This window comes from Lichenostomus cassidix, chromosome 5 (assembly GCF_008360975.1).
Source record: "Lichenostomus cassidix isolate B80296 chromosome 5, HeHo_3.0, whole genome shotgun sequence".
Classification (NCBI taxonomy): Eukaryota; Metazoa; Chordata; class Aves; order Passeriformes; family Meliphagidae; genus Lichenostomus; species Lichenostomus cassidix.
Genome location: NC_139486.1, coordinates 9,525,261 through 9,547,938, shown reverse-complemented (window position 1 = coordinate 9,547,938; position 22,678 = coordinate 9,525,261). Strand labels below are relative to the sequence as shown.

The window sequence follows — 22,678 nt, the reverse complement described above, 5'->3', positions numbered from 1 at the left end:
AGCGCCCGGCCCCGCCCGCCCGCAGCGCCCGTGCGGCAGCGCCGTAAAGCGCCGGGCCATGGCGGCCGCCCGGGTGCTGCGGGCCGGGAGCTGCTGCTGCTGCTGCCGCCGCCTCGTCTCCTCCTCCTCCTCCTCCTCCTCCTCCTCCTCCGGCGGCCGCACGGCTGAGCGCGGGGAGCGGCATGACAGTGCGGTAAACCCGGGCGGCGGGTGGCAGCTCCCGTGAGGGCCGCGGGGAAGGCTCGGGAGCTGAGCCCTGAGCGGGGAGCGCCCGGCTGCCCCCGGTAACGCGGTGGGGCGAGGGCGGGCCGGCAGCAAACCGCGTCCCCTGCGGCCTCTGTTCTTGATGTGCTTGCCGAGGCCCCGGTGTTTTTGGAGGGGCGCTGGGTTACGGGCTGCTGGGTAGCGCCAGGTGCTCCCGAATCCAGCCGGGGCTGTGTGAGGGCGCGGGGATGCAGGGAGAACGCCGAGCATGGGAAAACTTAGAATCATAGACTCATAAAGTATGCTGAGTTGCGAGGGACCCACGAGGATCACCGAAGTGCAGTTCCTGGCCCTGCACGGGGCGGCCCCAATAGTCATACCATGTGCCTGGGACACAGTTTGGACAACTGAGAGAGCTGTCCAAAGGCTCCTTGAGCTTGCCAGGCTTGGTGGCTTCCCTGGGGAGCCTGTTCAGTGACCATCAGCCCTCTGGTGAAGAGCCTTTAGCTAATGCCCAGCCTCAACCTCCCCTGACATAGCTTCATGTTGTTCCCTCGAGTCCTGTCGCTGGTCACCAGAGGGCAGAGATCAATGCCATAAAAAACTTGCATACTTGCTGGTTTTCTCCATGATATATTTTAACAGAGTATCAGTGAATAGGTAAATGAAAACAAATGCCTATGGTAAAAGAATTAAAGGTGTCTTCTCTGTAGTACATTTGTAAATAAAAGTAAATTGTTAATGTACAGCATTGTATTTGGTCACAGTAAATAAATGTGCCAAATTTCCGAACTGGTCATGCTTATATGCTTTAAGGTTCTGTGGCATTTTGGAATTTATTCAGAAACTCTGCTGCAGCTCTCCTGAGTGCTTTTGTGTGTGTTTGGCAGGGCCTGGGTTTCCGTCCCCCCGCGCACTCGCACAGCGACTGGATCGGCCCCCCGGACAAGCACTCCAACCTGCGCCCCATCATCTTCTACGTGCCCCCCGAGGAGTCGGCGCTGGAGCGGCGCCTGCGGGAGGCCAGGCAGGAGGCGCAGGCCAGCAACCAGCGCTTCTGGGCGCTGCACAACCGTGCCTTCCACCAGGTGAGCCCAGCCTCGCACCTGCTCCTGCTGCTGCTGCTGCTGCTCAGCGCCCACCTGCCCGCCCGAAGCTGGGGGCTTGGCCTCTCTCAGGTGGGGCTCAGGTTTGCCCACTGTTAAGGTGCTCAGGGTCATGGATGAAATGACGGTCTTGTCATTCATTTCTTTAAATGATGCATGAAACTAAAAATCCCACACGTGTTATTGCTGTTCAGCAGCACAGAATCTTTGCCTTTTGCCTGTCTTGCGCTGAAAGTATAAAATTGTAGCCACCCTGCATGCAAGACCTGTCTGTGACTAGGGCAGCTGTTGAAAATTATTCCATGGCTGGTTCTTCTCTTATCATGAGAGAAATTAATTGTCATTACCAAGACTAAATGAGGCTAAATTATTTCACTGGTAGTGTACCTCAGTAAGGCTAAAGTGAGTCTGTCTTCTTTCCTGATTTTAGCATCTCCCAACCAATATGCCATTTTTTGGAAGAACAGTAACAGTTCTTCCCAAAAGAAGATTCACCATCATTTATCGTGTTGAACAGCATATCCTCTCAAAACTTGAAAAGATCCCAGAAAAAAAATTAAGCTTTTTTTTTAATTCCACAGAACTGATTTCAAGTCTGTAAAACCAACACACGAATAATTATTATTGTGCTTCCATCTGAATAATTTAAAGTTTTTTAGGCTGCATGTTTTTCACTATGCTAAAAATCTCAATTATACAGTAGAGCACATTTCCATAGTTTGTCTTATAAACTGAAAGTTTGAATCCTGTCAAGCAACATTGAAGCTTGGCTGTAGCTTTACTCCATGAATCAGTTTTGTAAGTATCAGTAGAACACTTGCATTAATTAATTGATGCATGCAGGTAGCAGGATCTAAGTGACAGCATTACTAGTTTAACTAACTCACTGGATTGAGAAAAGTGTTTAGTTGACACTTCCCAGTACAACAAGTATTGCTAGTTATTTCAGAGGGTGTTAAACACCACATTGCAATGTAATTAAAAACAATGGTTAACTTCAAGGACTGACTACATCAGATTCTAATGCGGAAAAACATGTTTTAGGAAAAAGAAGAATTTATTTATTCAAGACTGAAAGCCAAGGGTCTGGAAATGAGAGATGAATCAGGTTAGTGAGATCTTTGTTAATGCATTAGGATTAGGATGCATTCTGAATTCTGTTTGACTTTGAATTTTGTTAGTTTATGCTCTGTGTTCTGTCACAGGTAAATCTTAGGGGTAGGATTTAGAAGTGTTTTCAGGAGCATGATAAAAAAAGAGGGGAGGAGTTCTTCAGAGATGTACATGTGGGGGGCAGATAATCTTTGCACTGTTCTTCCCCTAATTCCTTCCCCTGTAGCCAGGAGGAATGTACTGAAATCCTAGCCCAGGAATGTAATAATTGTGTAGCCTAAGGAGGAAGGGGATTTTTACTTTCACACCTCCTAACTCAGTGAGCTGGCTGAGCTAAAGAGCATTTGCCTCAAGTGCATATTATGGTTGGGTGGATTAATTCAGTCTTTGGCTTCAGGTCTATGGTGTGTCCAATGAACACAATATTTTTCCTTGAGGCAGAGTAAGACAGCTTCTGGGAAGATGGCAGCTGCTGTCTGCCTGTCTCTGCCTGAGCACAGTTGCTGTAAAATAGTTGTCTTTCTAATTCATTATGTGAAAATGAAAACAAAATGCCTTCATAATAAAAGTGAATTGGGCATTGTAGTATGAGGCTAAACACTTTTTTCACAGAATAATGATTTGTTTGAGTTTAGTGAAGCAACTACTCTGACATTCTATATGACACAAACTATTATTTTTCTTTTCTGTTTGTATCCTGGTGATCAGTGTGTGGTTGAGAAGTAATTTGAATTAAGTTCTATGTTGTTTCAAAAACACTTCTTTAATATTGCTATTTTGATTTTTTGTTTTGTTTTTATACCCTAGAAGTAAAAGAGAGTGACCATGTACTTCTGTTAAAAATGAAATTATATCAACTGCATGCTTTGGTTAACTGTTTTATAAAACAGCTGTGAGTGTATATAAAAATAAAAACATACATGAACAGGTGGAACAAAACTTACTTTCTACATAATGAAGCACTGTCACTGATTACCAGTATGAAGAAACAAATTAACTATTAAACTAATTAACAAATTAATTATAGCTGTTTAGTCAGCAGCCTTCAAATGGTCTTAGAGTTAATTTATCCCATAGTATATTAATCCATTGTAGTATATTAGTTTTGTAAATAATGACAGATAGAACCAATCAATAATTTACATTTCTGTGATCAATCTCAAGAGCCTTAAAATGCATTTTGGAACAGTAACAAGTTGAATATCTCAATTCCATCTCCTCATCATATTCATGTTCCCTGAGGCATTCAAATTTGACTGTCATTTTAGGGACATTTTGTGCCAGAAGGTTTGTGTAGGAATTGTCTGGTAGAGTTGAGAATATTTGCTGGTTCTCAGGATTAGACATCTGTGCTGTAGCCACAGGTCTTCCTGTTCATCCTTTTATATTCTGGTTATGAGTGACATATTCAAAATCATCTTTTGCATTTGCTTCTTCTCAAAGTAATTGCCTACTAGACTATTTGGAAGTCCGACATCTCAGAACATAAACTTTTTGCCTGAAGTTACTTGAAATTTATCAACAATAACAAAAAAATATACATCTGAAAATACCATGTCAGTTGTGGATAGTGTTCTTTTGATATTTATTGACTTGCTTTAGGGGATAATTTAAGTTACTAAATGCTCTTCTTTGTACTGTTTAGTCTCAGCCCTGTGAGAAATCAATTTTATTCAAAGGATAGATACTCCTAGATCTATGGACTTTTTCATAGGGGTTCACTAGTTCCCTGAATAGTCTAAGAGCTGATAAACTTTATCACTTCCACAAGTAATCGGGATATAAGAGCTATGCCAGCTTCAAGATGATCAGTATTTTTAATGTGCTCTGCTCTCTAGATAAGTTTTTAAAAGTTGAAAGATAAAGGTATATTAACTTGTTCAAGGTTACACAGGAAGCTTGTAGGAGCAAGGAATCACATCTAGCACCTGAACCCAGTGTTTTAATCCAAAGAATAGCCTCGATTTTGTTACACCAAAACTTATTTTCAGGTCGAAAAGCAACACTGAATGCAGAAGAAATGGCTGAGTTTTACAAGGACTTTCTGAGTAAAAATTTAAAAAAGCATTTGCAGTATAACAGGTATGTAGAAGGTATCTATGTTGACCATTATACATTACAGTCTAAGTGAAAGGTGTAAGACCAAGTTTAAAATTTGAACTTTTTTCCCTGTAATTAGTAAAACAGCACAACCCCCTGTAATTTTGGGAAAAAAGATATTTAATACTATTATTATCATTTGACAGAAAATTGCATAATTTGAGTTCTGCTGCTGCTTATTGTTGTTTTAGTGGAAAGATAAGCTCATGTCTGAGACAAGATCAGGCACATTTTTCTTAGGGCATGGATCTTTTCATGCTGCTAATTGAAACTGATAAATATGCAAATAAACTAGTTGAAATTTCTGTGTAACAGATTCTAGCTGACTCTTAAATAAGGACTAATAAATATGATTTATCTCAAAGGAAAATCGTTTAATGAGACTAATATTGAATATTCTTGATTCTGGCTTTTTTTGCACATGTATACTAGAAATGCTAGTGATCAGCCTTGAGTTTGGTGAGGCATTAGTAAATTGATCACCTGAACTCATCCTGGGCAGAACCTGAGCTACAGTTTGGTAAACCCCCAGCCACATCTTCACAGCATCTCCTGCATGGTTTCAGTGTTACTGTTTGTATGACAACTGGATAAACTGCACTGGGGCTTTGAAAGGGCTGAAAAGTGACTTGCAAACACACATACCCTGCAAGTAACTTGGGCTAGAAATGAGGGAGGAATGGGAAGTTGGAGGAAGGCAGTACTTAATCCAGGAGTACTGTCCACTGAATATGAAAGCATAACTCCAGTTTCCTCTCTGTGTTGGACTGAGAGATTATTGGGCTCAAAAGTGTCAAGTGTGACTGGGTTCCTGATGGTAGAATTCTCACTAGCATTACACCATTACTGTAACTGATCTATAACAAATTGTGCCTTAAGTTTCTTTGGTTGTATCGTGTTTAAACCATAAAATACTATCCTATAAGAACAATTTAACTGTAACAAATACTAAAAATAAATATGCACATCTTGTCTTGCCCATGAGGGGCCAGGGGGAAACCTTACCATAATCCAGTCATAGCTTGAAAACATGGAAAGTAAGAATTTTTTTTTAGTGAAAGGATTGTCATTTAAATTGCCTATAACTGATAAGTGGGAATGCAAATAGTTCGTCTTAGAACTGGTCACCAGTTGCCATTGTTGTAGTGACCTTATGATAGTGTCCCATCTTCAAGACAAGAGAATTCAGGCTTTGTGCTTAAACATGACCTTCCTTGCTGCTGACTTGTAAAATCAGGTCGTGTCAGCTGCATTGTTGTCGTTTCAAAGTGGAACTGCACAGCCCTGAAAGCAGCAGAGCTTTTTACAGGCACTCTGATTTTGAGGGGGTCATAGTTATAAAAATCTGTTTATGCATTTAGCTGTATGTTCTTTTGCAGTATTGCCAGCTGGCCTGAAAACTGGCAGCTGAAGTGTTGCAATTTCTAAATTTTACTTAAAATTGAAGCAATGACTGTGCATAGATGCCTTGAATATTTAGTTCAGGGTACTTAGAGTGGAAATACAGTGTAGTTTAGGAAAAAATTCAAGGAGTATATAGGAAATTAAGCATGAAAGGGGAGAAGAAACAGTTGCAAGGTTAGCATGATATTTTTATTTAACATGACATTTGAAGGGGTAGCTCAGTGCTGCCTGTCAGTGTGAATTTGGCTACTAGCCTTACTGAGAGGTTGGTATTTCAGGCTTATGTTAGATCTGTACATGCAAGGTTTGCCCCAGACATCTCAAGAGAAGACCTAAATCCCAGTGTTGTAGTTTTAGAATTCTACATATCCTCTAGCTTCTTGTGTGCATTTTAAAACATGGGAATAAGATTCCTGTTAGAAACAAGAAAGAAATTTTTACATTATTTTAATTTGTAACAGGGGCAAGAACTTGAAGCAAGTTCTCAGAGGTTAAAAAGGGCTGATGCAGACTATACTCTGTATAATTTGAATTGGTTCCATAAGCCATGCATGATTCATAAAAATTAAATTATTTAAAGATATAAAGACTAACTTTGGCAATATTGAAGGCATTATCTTTAAAAGATACTGCAGTAGAAAGATAATATTTCCCTTCTTGGGTTATACAGTTAGTCTTTGAAGTGTGATTTGATTTGATTTTTTCCCACCCTTGTATGTGACCAACTCTGCCTTTTTCAACACATGCATCTTCATCCACACGCAGAAAAATCTTACTTATAGCACAGCACTGGCAGGAAGTTAGTCTAGATAGCTTGGTGATCAGCTTTACTTCTGAAATGTGAGACACGGTGTTTACTATTTTATCTTACATGATTTCAAATACAATTGCAGCCCTGTAATCCACATGTAATCTGTTCATGGATGAGGATATACACATAGACTTTTTCATAAGTTATTTAACTCTTATTAGTCAGGAAAAGTGCTATCACAAAAAACAGAAAACACAGGTCATCACTGAAATGCCATTTGTCAATGCCAAAGTATATTTTAATATAGTTGTGTATATTTTTCCTGTTCTTGTTCTGTGTGCTGATGATTTTCTTGGCTTTGGAATCCTAGAGATTGGTATAAACGTAACTTTACAATCACATTCCTCATGGGACAAGTAGCAGTGATGAGAGCTCTGAGGTGGCTTCGTGGGAGAAAGAAAAATGTAGAACAGTAATCACAGCTCCATGAAGAATTCAACACTGGATGCTATAAACTTGTGGTTTATAGTAATGTTCAAAATCTGAATGGTTGATGCAATAATTACTTGAATTTGTTCGTTAAACTATGTAAATAAAAGTCAACACTGGTCTTAATTTATAATCAGTATGTAGATTTCCTTTACTCTTTATTCCAATAATATCTAAAATATTTCTCCACCAAAACACAACTAAGAAAACTTTTAAAAGCTGTTCCTTGTTCATGTCAAATGGAATAGGTAATGACTGTCCTGTTTTTACCATAGAGTTATGGCTGCTAAATAGCATGTGATTCAGTGTGCTTTACTTGAACTCTGCTGTCAGAATGATTTCTCCACCAGCCATATTAGTATGTAAAGACAAAAATGCCTCATTTTGCAGCATTTGCCTGTCTGGGGCAGTAGCTATCCACAAATAATACAAAGTGGGTGAAGAAACAAGTTTGATTAGTGAGCACATATACATTTAATTTGGAATAATCCTCTCTTCAGTGTGATTATTTGCTATTTTTAATAAAGATTTAAGATGTGATTTCATATAAAGTACTAGTGCAATAGGACCTTCTTAGTTTTGGGGTTTTTTTTTTTTAATTAAGAGAAATGCGCCTCTTGGACAAGAGCTCCTCTGACCCGTGATTGGTAAAGATTTTAATTGCTGAGCAATAAAACAAATGTGCTGCCTGTCACTTAGTCTTGGTACGAGAGGAAACTGGTAACTGCTGTATGGAGAACAATTCTACAAGTATGCATTATTTTCTCCTGGTTCATTTCTTCCCAAAAACATGTGCTGTTCTCACCATTTTCTCCAAGGCACTGAAAACAACTTGTCTGAGGGTGATTTTTGTGGCCCCCAGGCAGGTAACATCAATTGGAAGGAGGTTGGTTCAAGCGAAGTCATAAAATGTTATGCCATGTATTTGTAAGTTAAAAGAAGTCTCATTCCTCAGAATGTTCTCTCTGTCCATTTATACAGTTGAAAGATTTTTTTTACCCAGTATCCACTAAGAGGATTCTGTTAAAAAGAATGTATGCTGTCAGATGAAGTGTTTTTCTAAAGCTGTGCTGTAGGGAAGGTTCTGCTTTTGGAAACATCATCTCAGTAGCTATTGACCTGTTTTTCATATCTAAACATGACATGATTTATTCACAGACTTTTTCAACTGGCGCAAAAAGACCTTTGTCCACATCAGCTATAATAATTTCTCTGCAAGGTGAAGTAAATGTTACTGAAACAGTAGCAGATCATAGTGTTTCAAACAACTGTGGTATTATTTGGGCTAAAGGGGACACTGAATTGCGATTTTAATTGTTGTGTTATTAGTAAATTAAAACAGTCATTAATGGTGTTTGCTGAGATAATAACCATCACTTGAAAAATACTTGTGAATGTGATGCTGCATCAGTACTGTAAGGGGTATATATTTATTAAAAATTTATAAAATGCCATGTTTAGGAAAATAAATTTTTGAAATAGACTGCTGTGGGTATGTAATGTAATACTTCAGGCTTTACAGTAAATCATATCTTGCAGCATATAAGCTTTGACCACAATGTGAATGCACACTTTAATAGATAGTTCTGATGTAAAACAATAATTGGATAATACAAGAAAATATCCCAGAAAGGGAGAGAGCAGAGCCCCAGTGGACTGGTGGTTAATGGCCATGTGTTCTGACAGCCTGTGTATAATATCCCTAAGGTAGTTTCACATATGCTTTAAATGGGTAGAAGTCAATCAAAAGCATTTTCATTTTCTGAGCTGTTCACTTCCATTAACACAGACATTTTTGTGTCTGCCTGCTGAACCGGATCAGGAAATTGATTCACTATTAGAACTAATCCAAGGGAAAAACTGTTCGATGTCAGATGAGTTAATGTGCCTCATCGTGCAGATATGTGTTGTTTGGCATGGGGGAGCTGTGGGAATTCAAATGGAAGGTCTGAATTGTGCTTCAGTAAATTCACAGTTAAAACTGTTTTCTGAACATGTAATTTTAGAGTTGGTCACCTAAACCCAATATCAGGATACAATGGGTCATGATAGGATTAAGCTGCGAGCTGCATTGTCTTTTAAATACCTCCAGGGACAGTGACTCAACCATTTCCCTGAGCAGCCTGTTCTGCTGCCTGCAAACCTTCTGGTGAAGAAATTTTTCCTAATATCTCATCTAAACTTCCCCTGGTGCAACTTGCAGCCGTTTCCTCTCATCCTGTTGCTTGTTGCATGGGAGAAGAGATCAACTCTCACCTCTCCACAGCCTCCTTTCAGGTAGTTGTGGAGAACAATAACACTCCAGCACCTCACTGTCCTTCCAGCATTGAGGGGTCCAGAACGGGATGGAGCACCCCAGGTGTGACCTCACCAGTGCCCAGTACAGGGGGATGGCCACTGCCTTGGTCCTGCTGGCCACACTATTGCTGATACAGGCCAGGATGCCATTGGCCTTGGCCACCTGGGCACGCTGTTGCCTCATGTTCAAACACTGTTGACAGGACCTCTGCTTATCCTCGGTGACCCTCACACCATTGGCCTTGGGCCATCAATCCAGCCTGTCCAGATCCCTCTACAGAGCCCTCCTGCCCTCCAGCAGATCACACTCCTGCCCAGCTTGGTGTCATGTGCAGACTGAGGGTTCTCTCAATCCCCTCATCCAGATCATTGATAAAGATACTAAACAGAACTGGCCCAACACTGCTCCCTAGGGAGCACCACTTGTGACTGGATGCTAACTGGCGGCAGCAGCACTCACCAGCACTCTGGGCTCAGCCATCCAGACAGTTTTTAACAGTGTTAGAAACAGTGCACCCATCCACACCATGAGCAGCCAGCTTCTCCAGGAGAATACTGTAGGAAACAATGTCAAGGGCTTTACTGAAGTCTAGGAGGCAACATCCATAGCCTTTCCCTCATCCTCTCTGCAGGGCATCTTGTCACAGAAGGAGATCGGGTCAGTCAAGCAGGACCTTCCATGTCATCATTCTCAGGCATTTCTGTGGTTTCTAATATATCAATATCCTTTGTGTCATTGCTGCCACATGGATCTCCATCCCCCATCTCCATCGAGACAGCAGATGAAAGGACCTCCCCCAGCACACCATCTCTCAAACGCTGGTGTGTTGCCCTCAGGCTATCTCCAGGCCTGGTTTTATCCCCTTCCCTCTTCAAATTCATTAGGATTCTGTGTGGAGTGCTGAGTCCCTTCATCGAAAACCTATTGAGGGAGTGAAGTATTTATCTATTAGGTAAGTATTGAGGTCTGATTTAAAATATCTAATAGAACCACTGCGAAAAGATGTTATTAAAAATAATCCATCTGAAATTTTGAATCTCATTACCAAAAACCATATGCATTTACTGAGATAATTACATTTTCTGAACAGCCAAAAGCCGTATCATTTTCACCAGTGTTGTATTACTTTTGTTGGTTTTTTTCTTGACTCAGAGCAATTGCAATAACACCAGCTGCTTTCAGATATTATTGATCATAAAACCTTTATACATCAAAGGAAAGCCAAGGAGATGCTAAAGACTACTAAAAATAAATTTTTTATATATACAAAGGCCTGCTACAGTAACTGAAGCTAGTGAAATAGATCAAAGAGTGACTTTTCTGTGCACATTTTCTGAGTATACAGCAGAGTGTTCTTATCATTTAAGTATTTAGCTAATCCTGTCAGAAGGAACAGCAGTATTTCATATTTAGTAGTGTCAGCATGTGCTTTTTTAGTCTGTCTCATGCACTCAGTAAGTCCATAATAAAGCCACAGTATTTTGGTAATATTCAAATAGTTTTCATTTGCATTGACTTGGGGTGGTTTTGTTCTGATAATCTGTGAGAAGGTTTGCTATTCACTGAATTTCTCTGCTGGAGCATTAATTTGGATAGCATATGAGAGGAGTAAGAGGTAGTGTCAAATGGGGATGGAGCCGCAGACTGACTAAAGGTTGGGTTAAAATGATTGCAGCATCTTTAATTATGATTAATAAAGACCTGTACATCTTAAAAAACCAAAAAAAAAAGCTTTTCTCAATTTCATTATGAGATTTAAAAGCAATGATAGCAGCTACTGAGGAGACAGCTTCTATGTTTAACTAAACATTCTCGGGGATAATATTAAAATCTAGTTCAAACCTCAGATTTGTTATTTAGAAGCTGACCCTTCTTGGCCCCATTTCAAGTGGACTGTCCTGCTTGCAATTTTTAGCTTCCACTGTCACTAAGCAAGATTGGTACCCTACAGGGTAATCAGATTTAGCCAAACAAGAACTTAATTTACATCCTATGCAGAGCCCACGGGCCAATCTTTTGCATAAAGCCTGGAAGATTGAAATGTTTCCATGAAAGGATAATATATGCCTGGAACTGTAATATGCATGAATAACATTTTCATATTAAAAATTATATCCACTGATCACTGTAAACTGATTCACAGAATAATAACCCCATAATTGAATATTCAAGTTCATCTCTCAAAAAAAAAAAATTAGTAGGGGAAACAGCTCACTTTATTTCTTAACATTTTGTGTCTTCAGAAGAGTTTGTAAGTGCATGGAATGTAATCATCTTTAAGTACATATTCATTAGTATTCATTATTATATAAATCACTTCTTTGTGTCTTGGCTTTGCATTCATTAATGGATTAAGATTTACCCAAGTATTGTGAGATTTACTTGACTGATATATTCAAACAGCAGATGCTGTGGAAGTGCAAAAACAGTTCTTTTGGCTAGAAATAGTAAAGGCAAAAAAATACATAATCCCTTTTCAAGTGTGATCTTACTCAGAGGTATTGCTGTGTAATGACTTACCTACAGTCAAAATCAGTTTTATTTAAAACCCATTTGAGTTTCTTACATTTCACAGGGAAAGGCACAGGGATTTTTCATGCTGGTGTATGCAGGTTCTGATCCTTGGGGTGATCCCAGGTGAGTTGTGACCAGGGCCTGAGATAAAAGGAGGCAGCAAAAATGCCTCTGTGCATCTCCTGAGGCTGTCAGGAGGCAATTAGCACCAGGCTAAGCCAGAGCAACCCTGAAGCCACTGTGATGGACCATGTCTGGCATGAGTTTCCAGGAGCCCCCCTGCCAGTCAAGGCTTTCTGGCATTCAGCAGTGCTCTGTTCACACCGCTGCCTCCAAAGAGCCCACTGATATGATTCAGCTGCAGACTTGGCTGTGATACTTTCATCAGCTGAGCCAAAACACATTAACAGGCAAAACACAAGTTTCAGAATCATAAGAAATTCAGGTCACTATTCATATCTCATTGTAAAAGAACTTCCTGTTGACAAATCGTAAGAAATCCTTGCCATGGAAAAATTCTTATATGATGATCAGGGTGCAGCATACATTGGCTGTTTTTAAAGGGTTCCAGAAAAGCTGTACACTTTAATTTCTGGAATGACTCAACTAATTAAAAGTCTAAATTCTTGGGAGAGAGGGGGGGTATGTGTTGTTTTGCAAAACAGACTTTGTAGTTGAGGCTATTTAAGAAGACAACATCCATGAATTTCAAATTTCAAAAGAGACTGACTGCCTTGATTGCTTTCCAAGTGATTGTATTATCTTGCAGTGTTGTATAGAAAATAGCTGGTATGACACAGCATAAATATCCTGCAACAAACCAAGTCAAGTCAGTTCTGACCTTAGTAGCTCTAGAACTATAAATACTTAGGTAGAAAACACTTATTTGTTCAAAATTGGATAATAATGGAAGGCAAAATGGAAACTAAGTTCCAATGAATATATAAGAAAATGTCTTCTGAATTTATCAATCTTCTCACATTTACCAAAATAGCATTTCACTTTTACTGTCATGTCTGGAAAACCTCCAATTTCCTCAGGCCTCATGAAAAATTCCACCATAGAACACAGAACAAAATACTAAGCTGACATATGAGTAAATAGCCACAGGTACCAATTTATGCCAAAGAAGAATTCCAGCTCACTTCAAAGAAAAAATCAGTTCTGCAATAGGATATTATACACCAACTTGAATTCACAAGAGATGCTCAAAATTAATTCATTTGCTGCCTCTCCCCTGGTGCTGCTTCTGCTGCTGGGGGAAGAGGGCTCTATTCAGTGTGACACCTGGGGGCTTGCTGGGCATGTCTAAGTTACCACAGCATTGCAGCCATAAATCTGAGTGCCACAGGCCAGTGCTGGGACAACGTGGCTGAAGAGCTGCCACTGGGCAGAGCATGTTTCCATCTCAGGAACATTTTTCTCAGGGTTTTAAATCATGAGGTTCACAGTTTCTCTAAGCTGCAGCATAGCAGCTTATTACTTACTGTCTTGAGTCTATAATTTATAGCTATTATCAAACAGCCACTTAGCACTCAATGCTAACTTTCATATGTAATTAACAATGTCATTTCAGCTTTTAGTGCTACTGTATGTTTACGTGTAAATTAGAAAAGCAATCTCACTTGTTTACAATATGGACTTTGGTTTTGGGCACTACCCAACAGAGTTCACAACCAAAAATTCAAAGAGAAGGAAAAGAAGTGAAATTAATGAGAAAGATAGTTAACACAGCATTCCAGCCTCCTTTGGCTGCAAAATGAGTGGGATGGGAAATGACAAATGTGTGAACCATCCTTAAAAGGAATTTAGAGTGCTTTCTGCATTGGTGCATGATAAACCTGGAAGCACCATTTTACAGTTATGTAGTTAATTACAACGATGTGGGGCACATTAATCTGCTGCCCACAACGGAACCATTTATGGGGTAGATTTCTGGTCAGTGTTATACACTGGGGAAGGAAGATACTGTTATTCATCAGCTTATTCTGTGTGAGTCATGGCAGCTTTCAAACATATGGTGATGGTGTACTTTGTGGCCCTACAGCATATAATATGAAGTATAACACTGTGTAGGCAGTACATTTCACTTTCATGGCTAATTTATATTTATCAGTTGTTCCCAGCTTTCTCTTAGTGTTTACTGAGGCATGTGTCAGTTCCTGTTTACAGCTGCATTATCTTCAATAGGTAGAGTTTGATACAAAACTATGTAAAACTGCACTATATACATCTTTGAAACAATTTCAATATATTCAACAATTTCAATATATTTCAATTTCAGCTTTCATTAAAAATAACTATTATTTTAGATACTAAGGAATAATCTCATGTTAAAATACACAGATTCAAAATCTAAAGTACTGCATACGGCATGTTTCAGCAGTTCCCCAGAACTCTCCCAAGAGACTGTAGTTAATTGGTGTGGCAGAGTGAACTGCTCTAATCAAAACACCTCGAACAGTCCAGGTGTTTTAGGTGACAATGGTGTCATACAGAACTGTGGCAGCATGGATTTTTCCTTCAAAGAAATTACTACAAGCACTACTCTGTGAATTTTCCTATGTCCAGCTGGCCACCAAAGTTAAAGGCCAAGGAGTCCTGCTTTAAATTCCTATTTATAATTGTCCTGTAAAGCAAAATTGTAGCCTCAGAATATCTGTAATGACCTACATACCAATGAGGTAACTGCCTTCTTTCTTAGCCAGTTGCTGCATATAATACCTAAATTGAATCTAGTCTTTTTTGGCACAAGGAAAACCTTCAGAACATGATGTGATGCAGCAGTGTCTGCCAAACTTGTCAAACTAATAGCATCCCCTCACTGGTTTTTTCAATTCATATATTGGTCAATAAAACACCTATACACAGATGTAGGAGGAATTGCTTTCCTCAGAAACAGACACCTACACGGATACTTTCTAAGGCTTGCTTTCACATCCCCTGATATATGTGGTTTACTGAATATGGGCAGGCTAAGTTAGAGATGAGCCCCATGGAGGTTCTGGGCAGAACTATCACATGTCAGGCAGGTCCTTGTGGTTGTCCAAATCACACAGGGAGCAGGGAATAGTATAGGTCTGAGAAGGCACAAAGTTGATTTAAAACCGTTCTCTCAAACTCTGCTCATCTGGGGTATCAGCCTCAGTTCTAGAGCTTTTTTTTTGTCCAGAGATTAAGTTCTTCAAGAATATTTGCTCTCAGGTAAGTGACAGACAGGCCTGCAGAGCTAAGACACACCATCCGTCCTGCAGGAGTGAATTACACAATCATCTCACTGATGTTTTCAGTGTAAGCCCTGACACCAGTGATGTCCATATCTTGCTTTCTTCTGGATCATTGTGAAATCACAAGAAATCAACAGTGTGTCTATGGAATGTCGTTGAACTTAATACTTTTCAGGGGATTTATCTGTGGACAAGTGAGAAGATGTATTGTTAAAACAGGTAGAAAAATATAGAACTACAATAGAAAATACAGGAATTACAGTATCTAAAAATTAAGCAAAAATTCCACAGTACATACTTGCTGTAGGAAGAAAGAGGCAGCAAGGAGAGAGGACTCATATCCAAACCCCTGGGAATAAGATCATCTGTCCTTATCCTGCATCTGCTCTGTTTCCCAGGAGACAGGATGAGGAACAAAATATCTAGCACAGGCAGTTCTGTTTGCTATTGATTTTTAGAGTGACTCTGCCCTTCTCGGCCCCATGTCCTGTCTACCATCCATCTAGCCACAGGCATATTCAGAGAAGCCATTTTCTGTACAGACATAATTGGTCATTGGCACAGAAACGACAGAAACAATTGTCACACAGCAGAAACATTTCCATTTCCCTTTCCCTTGGGGCAAACTGTATTACCATGAAGTCCCCAGTCCAGTGCAGCTGGGTACTGCCCCTGAAATACCCTCTTAACTAAGGCAAACTCCAACAATGAAAAGTGGATGTAAAATGGCCTCCCATAAGAAAGGAGAAATTCCAATCAACCTTGGATGCCAAGTGAATTTGGTATAATTCCATACAGAGTATTAGCTAAAGAGGAGAGAAAAGCATTTAACGGAAGAAAGGGTATAAAATTTTGGCAATTACTGTGCCATGTGCAGAAAAGGAATACATCAAGTGAAAGGGAGGTTACTGATAAATCTAACTTGGAAACAAACACTTTGGATAGTGACCATGGCACAAACAATTGCAGCTCTTGAGCTCAAGAAAGATGAAGCAAACAGGAGCAGAAAAGGGCAAATTGAATACTCAGTGAGAAGTAAAATCTCTTTTAAAGAGATTAAGAGTTCAGTTTCTTTAGTCAAGCAAATTGATGGTCATGAGGGGAGAAAGGAGAGCAGAATCTGCTACACAGGTGAGTGGAGGAAGAACCAGCTGAGAGAGTTACCCAGGGAAGAATCTTCTTTTTCTACAGTAATTTAATTAAACATATAAAAGAGAAGTGTTACCTGTGAGGACTTCCTCAGAAATGCAAACACATAGAGAAATGGGGCCAATCACTAGCCAGGGAAAACAGCCAGGAAAAAACCCCATAATTTGGCACAGTATCTATGTGTATATACTACCCTTGAGACTGAACACTGGAGGAGTGATGTTCTTGGGCAGGAAGGGCAAGACGCCTGCTTGGTTTTCAATAGACTTTGATAATTACATTTAAAGACCAGATTAGGTGGTTATCTGTAATGGGTTTTAGACTTTGGAGATTTAGTTGTCTTGCATCAGTAGGTGCAAATTTCTGCTTGGAAAAGGTCACATACAGGCATACACTGGCATTAGCATTTCTTGTGATTAGCTTATGCATGAGCTTTAATAAAAGGCAGCATGTGAAAAATCACAGCTTCCTTCTATAACTGTATGTAGCAACCTCAGTGAGAATAAAGAGAATAGACCTCCTATATCTGTATGAGGAAGCACCAGTTTTCCTGGTGCTGAGGCAAGTTTATGTTTTAGTTTGTGCATCTGCCTGATGTTGTTTGGGAAAAAACAGTATTTTTCCTATATTTTTAAAGATTCATGTCTCAAAATAAGAAGAGTCTCACACTGGTTAATGAAATTATCCCAGATTTACACTGGTATGTGACTGAAATTAGTCACAGCCCTCACAGGTTGTTTGGTTTGTTTGGTTTGGTTTCAGAAAATAGATTTTTCCTAATGAAACTGGAGAATTTAATGAGAAAAGGGTTTCTAAAAGTCTCCCTTGCCAAGGATCCTACAATGGCTTCTAAAATTACCAAGGAAAGAGTCTCACCTAATCTAATTGCAAATAATCTGGCAGCAAAGCCTGATGAATTAGCAGATCTCTGTAAAGGAATGCTGACAAACCATATAGGTAATAAAGAGCTGGTGTTCTAAGAAAGGGAAGGGGATAATGGAAACAGTAATAAAGCAGGCACTTAAAAATCAGAGAAGGTGATCCCTTTTCCCCCTGCTTTTACCTACATGTTCCTGGGTTTGAATAAAGAAACATGATTTTGTGTTTGGAAGAGTCTGTCGTGTTTGTGGAATAAACTTTTTTCCTATCAATACTAGGCCTTATCCCAATAAAAAGGTAAAAAAGTCAGTTGGGAATCACAGTTGGGAAGTAAGGATATGGGAGGATGAACAGAAGTACTGTACCACAGACTGAATATTATTATTCCTGTAGTGGCCAAGACAGATATTCCACCAACAGCATGGCTTTTATTTCCTCTGGAGGACCTAATACACTTCTGCAATGGTTCAGTGGCTGAGGTAGGTGAATAGAGAAATAAATGTAACTTCCTGTGACTCATATGCATAGATTAATAATCCTCATAAATGAGCAACTGAAACCCCAGGAGGGAATAAACTCACTGTGAAGTGAAAGTATGGAGGAAGGAAAGGAGGAGCATAAACGGAATGTTATCTTTCTTCATGCATAAGCACTAAAAATCATGCAGTGTGAATATGGGGAAGAGAGTATTTCCAAGCTAGAAAGCTGCTGGTAGTCAACCATCAGCTGACTACAGAACATGGAAACAAGTGAGGAAGAAAGTTACTTCAGCTTCCAATGAAATGAGAGTATGGCAGAAGTAAAGACAGAACAGAGGTTGCTAGAGCAGCATAGTAATTACATAGTGGTGTAAACATTCCTTCACAGAGATGGGAACTTACTGCTTGAATGTGAGGAGTAAAGATACAAGTCTAATTATCATCAGAAGCTCTCCTCTGTGAACGCTTAACCTGTTCAGAATTTTGATGCCTGGAAGTAGGATCTTGGAAAACACTGACTGTGTCTGTAAACTCACATAGCATAGAGCATTAGAACTTGTCAAAGGATGCAATCCTTAGCTCCTTGATCACTTACTACTTTGAAGATAACAGTGGAAATTTGGATATATAAATACAGCTGTGTTGCTGAAATTGTCTAGTATTTTTCTCAATGTTCACATTGAGAAAATGACATGCCAATTGTCCAGCTTTCCAGTGGTTATTTTAACCGTTTAGAAGTCTGTTTTTCACAACAGAACTGATTTAAAGCTAACTGAATGTGCTGCTTAAACCTTTCAGTCAGTATGTTTTGTTCTTTAGCAGCAGCACAGCTTTGTAATAACTGAGAAATGAAAAAATATCTTGTTAACAAAATGTTAATGTCCAGTGCAAGCATCCTGCTCTGTTTTCAAAAATATGACAGGAATTAACTGTTAAGAGTTGAATTAACACTGCATGTTTTATTTCCTTGTTATTTCTCTGTGGATAGAAAACAGCAGGGAGAAGCAAACTGGCTTTCATTTGTTACAGCTTCCTAGAAATCCTTGGGACTCTGAGAAAGGAGAATTCACTTGCATGTAAATAAAGCTTATTGACTTGGGAAGCAGAATCATGATCAGTGTTTATTTTACTTAGAATTAATGCCTTGCCTTTCAGTGGGCTCCCAATGGTAAGTTCAGGCATTTGACAATGAGTCAACCAAAGCAAAACATTGTCCTTTTACCCCAAAGTGCCTGAACTCCCTGATAAAAAAATAGCTCTGCATGCAGTAATTGCACATATGAACAAAAAAGTTGGGCTAAAATCATGCCTGGGACTGTGTACTTGACACTTCTGAGTCTTGAGCACTGGTTTTTATGTTTCCTCTTTTCCATAAAGGACTTTCTTGTAGGAAATACAAACTAAAAATGTATGCAACTGTCAAGTGGTTGTGATAAAAAGCCAGACAGGTTGCTGAATATGGCCTCTCGATATTTATTATTGCCAGGATGCTTTTAAACAGCACTTTAGCAGCAGTTGAAATTATTCCAATATAGTACTTTATTGTGGCCCATATTTCTAAAAGGAAGTCATAGATTTTATAGACTGTAAGATTAGATTGAAAAAAAAAATTCTCTTTTGGTGGAAAGATCCTCTAAGACAGAAGGATGTATATATTTTTAGCACAATGGTAAAATAAAATGACCCACACTTCTTAAATGAAGTGAACTTTAATTTCTTTAGAGAGGCTTGCCCTGTTTGTGGATGTCAGTTAAGCAGACCTCAGTTTGCTGTGTGTATTTCTCACACTGTTGCACTTCAAAAACCTAAGAGCTTTGTGCTGCATTAGTTGAACTGTTTGCTTTTTGCTCTCCCACTGTGAATTACAAACCTCCCTCTCTCCTCTGGGAGAGCAGGGAAATTGGTATATTGAGACTAAATAATCCAGCATTGTAAATAATGTGTTTTGGGATTTTGTTTTAGTATGCACTCAGATGTCTGCAGAAAACCATGGTGACTTTGCTGGTGATAGACAAAGGATCACAGGAGTCACCATTCTTGGGGGTGTTTAAGCAAAGACTGGACATGGAACTTAGTGTAATGGTCCAGTTGACATGGTGTTTTTCTGTCATAGGTTGGACTTGATGATCTCAGAGGTCTTTTCCAACCTAATTGATTCTGTGATTCTGTAATATACTGCAGACAGCATGTCTCGATAATTTAATCCAAAAATCAGGGCATGCAGCATAACTAGCTCCTTAAGAGGAAATGGAAATGTGGGCAGTGAATAGTTTTTACTGCTAGATGAACCTGGATAATTCTTATGTAGATGAGACAGGAAAAACAAGACCCAATGGAGGGGAACTCTTCCAATATTTCAGGTCAGGCAGTAGCTTGAGGAAAAATCACATTCACCAAGTCTCTCCTGTGTCTATCTTCTGCTGTGTGCCATAAACAGAGAGGAGTAACTCTGCACTTTAGCTTCATTGAGCTAATCAACCTTCCTGCAGGAGGGAGCTTATAGTGTGTGCTGTTTATGTGGGAAATTGCCAGGATGCATATACTTGATTAGCCAGCATATTATGAATCAGGGTCATAGCTGGAGTAGTTGCTTTGTTCAGAGATGCTCACATCCCTTGGGTAAGCAGCTAATTGCAGGAAATCTTTTAAAGCAAATGTGTGATAGGAAGAAAGCAATGAATATTGTTTATTCAAAAGGCAGGAGTGGTTCCTTTGAATCAGTTCTCTTGCATAATTATGTAATTAGGGCATGTTCTATTTTTAATTAAATCTCTTGCATATTCATGAGAATACTCTGAACCTGAGGACCAATTGGCATAACTCTTTAAAATGTAGTTTGTATAAAAGAATGCCCTTCAATTCTCTTTTCCCCCTTTCATATTAGTGTGCAAACACGTATTTCACATTGTTATAGTTAGGCTGTATTGCCTGTCAAAACCCAAATGTGCTTAATTAAACCATTAATATAAAAATGCCAGAGAAAAGTTTTAAATGGAGATGAAGAATGCAAGAAACTTCTGCTCTGAAATACTAGTATCAAATCTGGGTTTTTCTGGACAGCTTGATCTGTGTAAGGTATCAACCAAAGAGTGGAATTCAGTAAGTATACTTTATTTCCCCCAGCTTTTCAAATCCAACAGTGATTCTCTGTATCTGCAGACTGCAGACGATCCATGTTCCCCTAACTTTGTTTTGTTTCTTGTGGGCTTCTGTGACTCTTCCTGTTCTTCTGCCTCTTTGACAACAGCATGAGCTTTGATTCCTCTTCCGACTTCCTGCTTATTCTTAGGGCTCTTGCTTTCTCACCCGACTCTTGTTCTCACATCTGCCATTCTGTAGACTTGTTCACTGTTGTACGTGAGGGCAAACATATGTAAGCTCTGCTTTCCTTGAATATTTTAAATATTGCCACTTGGGTGAGGCTGCATATTTTGATTTACCACTATACCTGTGTGTTTCTATTAGGTTATGATTCATACCCTGTACGTACTGCAGGGACTAGATGGTCATGCAAGTCCCCTCCAACTGAACAATGCTAGTCTATTCTATGTGGAGCTCAGGTGATAATGCACCACAATATAATTCTTTCATAGTTACATTGTCACTATTTCCTGATGATTTATAATGTACATTTCACTGCTTTGCTATATTTAATGTCTTGGGGGATGGTTTGTTGGGGTTTTTTAAAATAATTTTCTTCTATCTTAGACCTCAATTCCTTCCATCCTTCATTTCTGGGCTTAACTTCTACCTAGTGGTAGGTAGGAGAAGAACATGAAGAAAATACTGTGCCATTCCTTCCTCTCTATCAAGAGCAGGAATGAAATTACAAGCTGCAAAGAAATAGTTCTTGCAAGACTTGCTACTGCATTCTCATGGAAGTCTTACTTTTCGTGGGTAGACCTGTAAAAGAGCAGGGATCTTTCACTTAGTTCCATGTGGAATAAAGAAAAGGGCATTGAAATATATTAGCAATACACACTGAGCCCTAAGTGGGGGCCCAGCCTCCACCACAGAACTTGTCTGTCAGCCCATTTCGGTGTGACTTGTTCCATGAGCTGCTGCACACTGTGGAGATTTTCATGCTCATTTCACAGAGTCATGGTCGGAAGAGAGCTTCAAGATCATCCAGTCCAACCATGCACCCAGCACTGCCCCTGTAACCCCAAAACCACTGAACCACACTGCCCAGCACCACATCCACATGCCTCTTGAACAGGGGTGGTGGCTCCACCAGCTCCTTGGGAAACTAACTCCAATGCCTGGCCACACGAACAGTGAAATATCCAATATGAATCTGCCTTGTCCCAGCCTGAGGACATTTTCTCCTGTCCTTCTCAATGGAGGCACAGTAGAGGAGACCAGCCCCCACCTCACACAGGTCATGTAGCTCCTCCTGAGCCTCCTCTTCTCAACACTAAACCAACCCAGGTGCCTCAGCCATTCCTCACAAGACACGTTTTCAAGAACATTCATGAGCCTTATCGACCTTTGCTGGACACACTCCATCTCCTTTTTAAAACGAGGGGAAGATTTTCCCAGAAGCATTGGACTGAGACAGGGGAATCAGTTTCACGAGTCCTCACACGAGTTCACCACAACCCTGAACTTTTTCCAGTGCAGAAGGTCAAACCAACGCCAAGAGCATCAGCAGCGGTGCCCCTCAGGAGCAAACCCACCGCCGTGTCACCGAGGGTGCCCTGAGAAACCCACGTTCTGCTCTCCACTGACACCCATTGAGGCAGACAAGGCGAATCTCAGCGAGGTTTAGCGCGGCCGCCGCCGCAGCCTCGGGGATGCACCTGAGTCGCTGCCCTCCCTCAGAGCATCCGCCGGGCGCTGCCCGCTCGGGGAGGGATGACGCCATGAGGGGGGCGCGGGGAGAGAAGGGCGCGCGGGCGCTTGTGGGAGAGGGGGGGCGCCGCCATGTCAGGCGGGGCGGGAGGGAAGGAGGGAGGGGAGCG

At 40.2% G+C, this 22,678-nt stretch overlaps 1 protein-coding gene across 3 annotated transcripts; it reads left to right on the top strand.

Annotated features, from left to right (window-relative positions):
- COA8 (cytochrome c oxidase assembly factor 8) lies at positions 1-17,472 on the top strand. 3 transcript variants are annotated; one of them, XM_085061271.1, is made up of 6 exons: positions 1-193; positions 1,095-1,292; positions 2,355-2,418; positions 4,415-4,505; positions 12,042-12,103; positions 17,119-17,472. In XM_085061271.1, the coding sequence occupies exons 1-6, from the start codon at positions 59-61 to the stop codon at positions 17,334-17,336; spliced, it is 768 nt and encodes a 255-aa protein (XP_084917397.1). In that variant the 5' UTR covers positions 1-58; the 3' UTR covers positions 17,337-17,472. The 3 variants fall into 3 exon arrangements, with proteins under 3 accessions (XP_084917397.1, XP_084917399.1, XP_084917398.1); XM_085061273.1 differs by lacking the exons at positions 12,042-12,103; positions 17,119-17,472 and adding an exon at positions 4,956-5,164 and having other exon boundaries at positions 7-193; XM_085061272.1 differs by lacking the exons at positions 12,042-12,103; positions 17,119-17,472 and adding an exon at positions 7,049-7,300 and having other exon boundaries at positions 11-193.
- The last annotated feature ends 5,206 nt before the right edge of the window (positions 17,473-22,678 follow it).

Excerpts from the sequence above, each read along its gene's own strand:
- COA8 (XM_085061271.1), top strand. The coding sequence starts at position 59 with ATGGCGGCCGCCCGGGTGCTGCGGGCCGGGAGCTGCTGCTGCTGCTGC. Across the intron at positions 194-1,094 it reads GGGAGCGGCATGACAGTGCG|GGCCTGGGTTTCCGTCCCCC; the intron begins GTAAACCCGGGC and ends TGTGTTTGGCAG. Across the intron at positions 12,104-17,118 it reads GATCCTTGGGGTGATCCCAG|AAAATAGATTTTTCCTAATG; the intron begins GTGAGTTGTGAC and ends GTTTGGTTTCAG.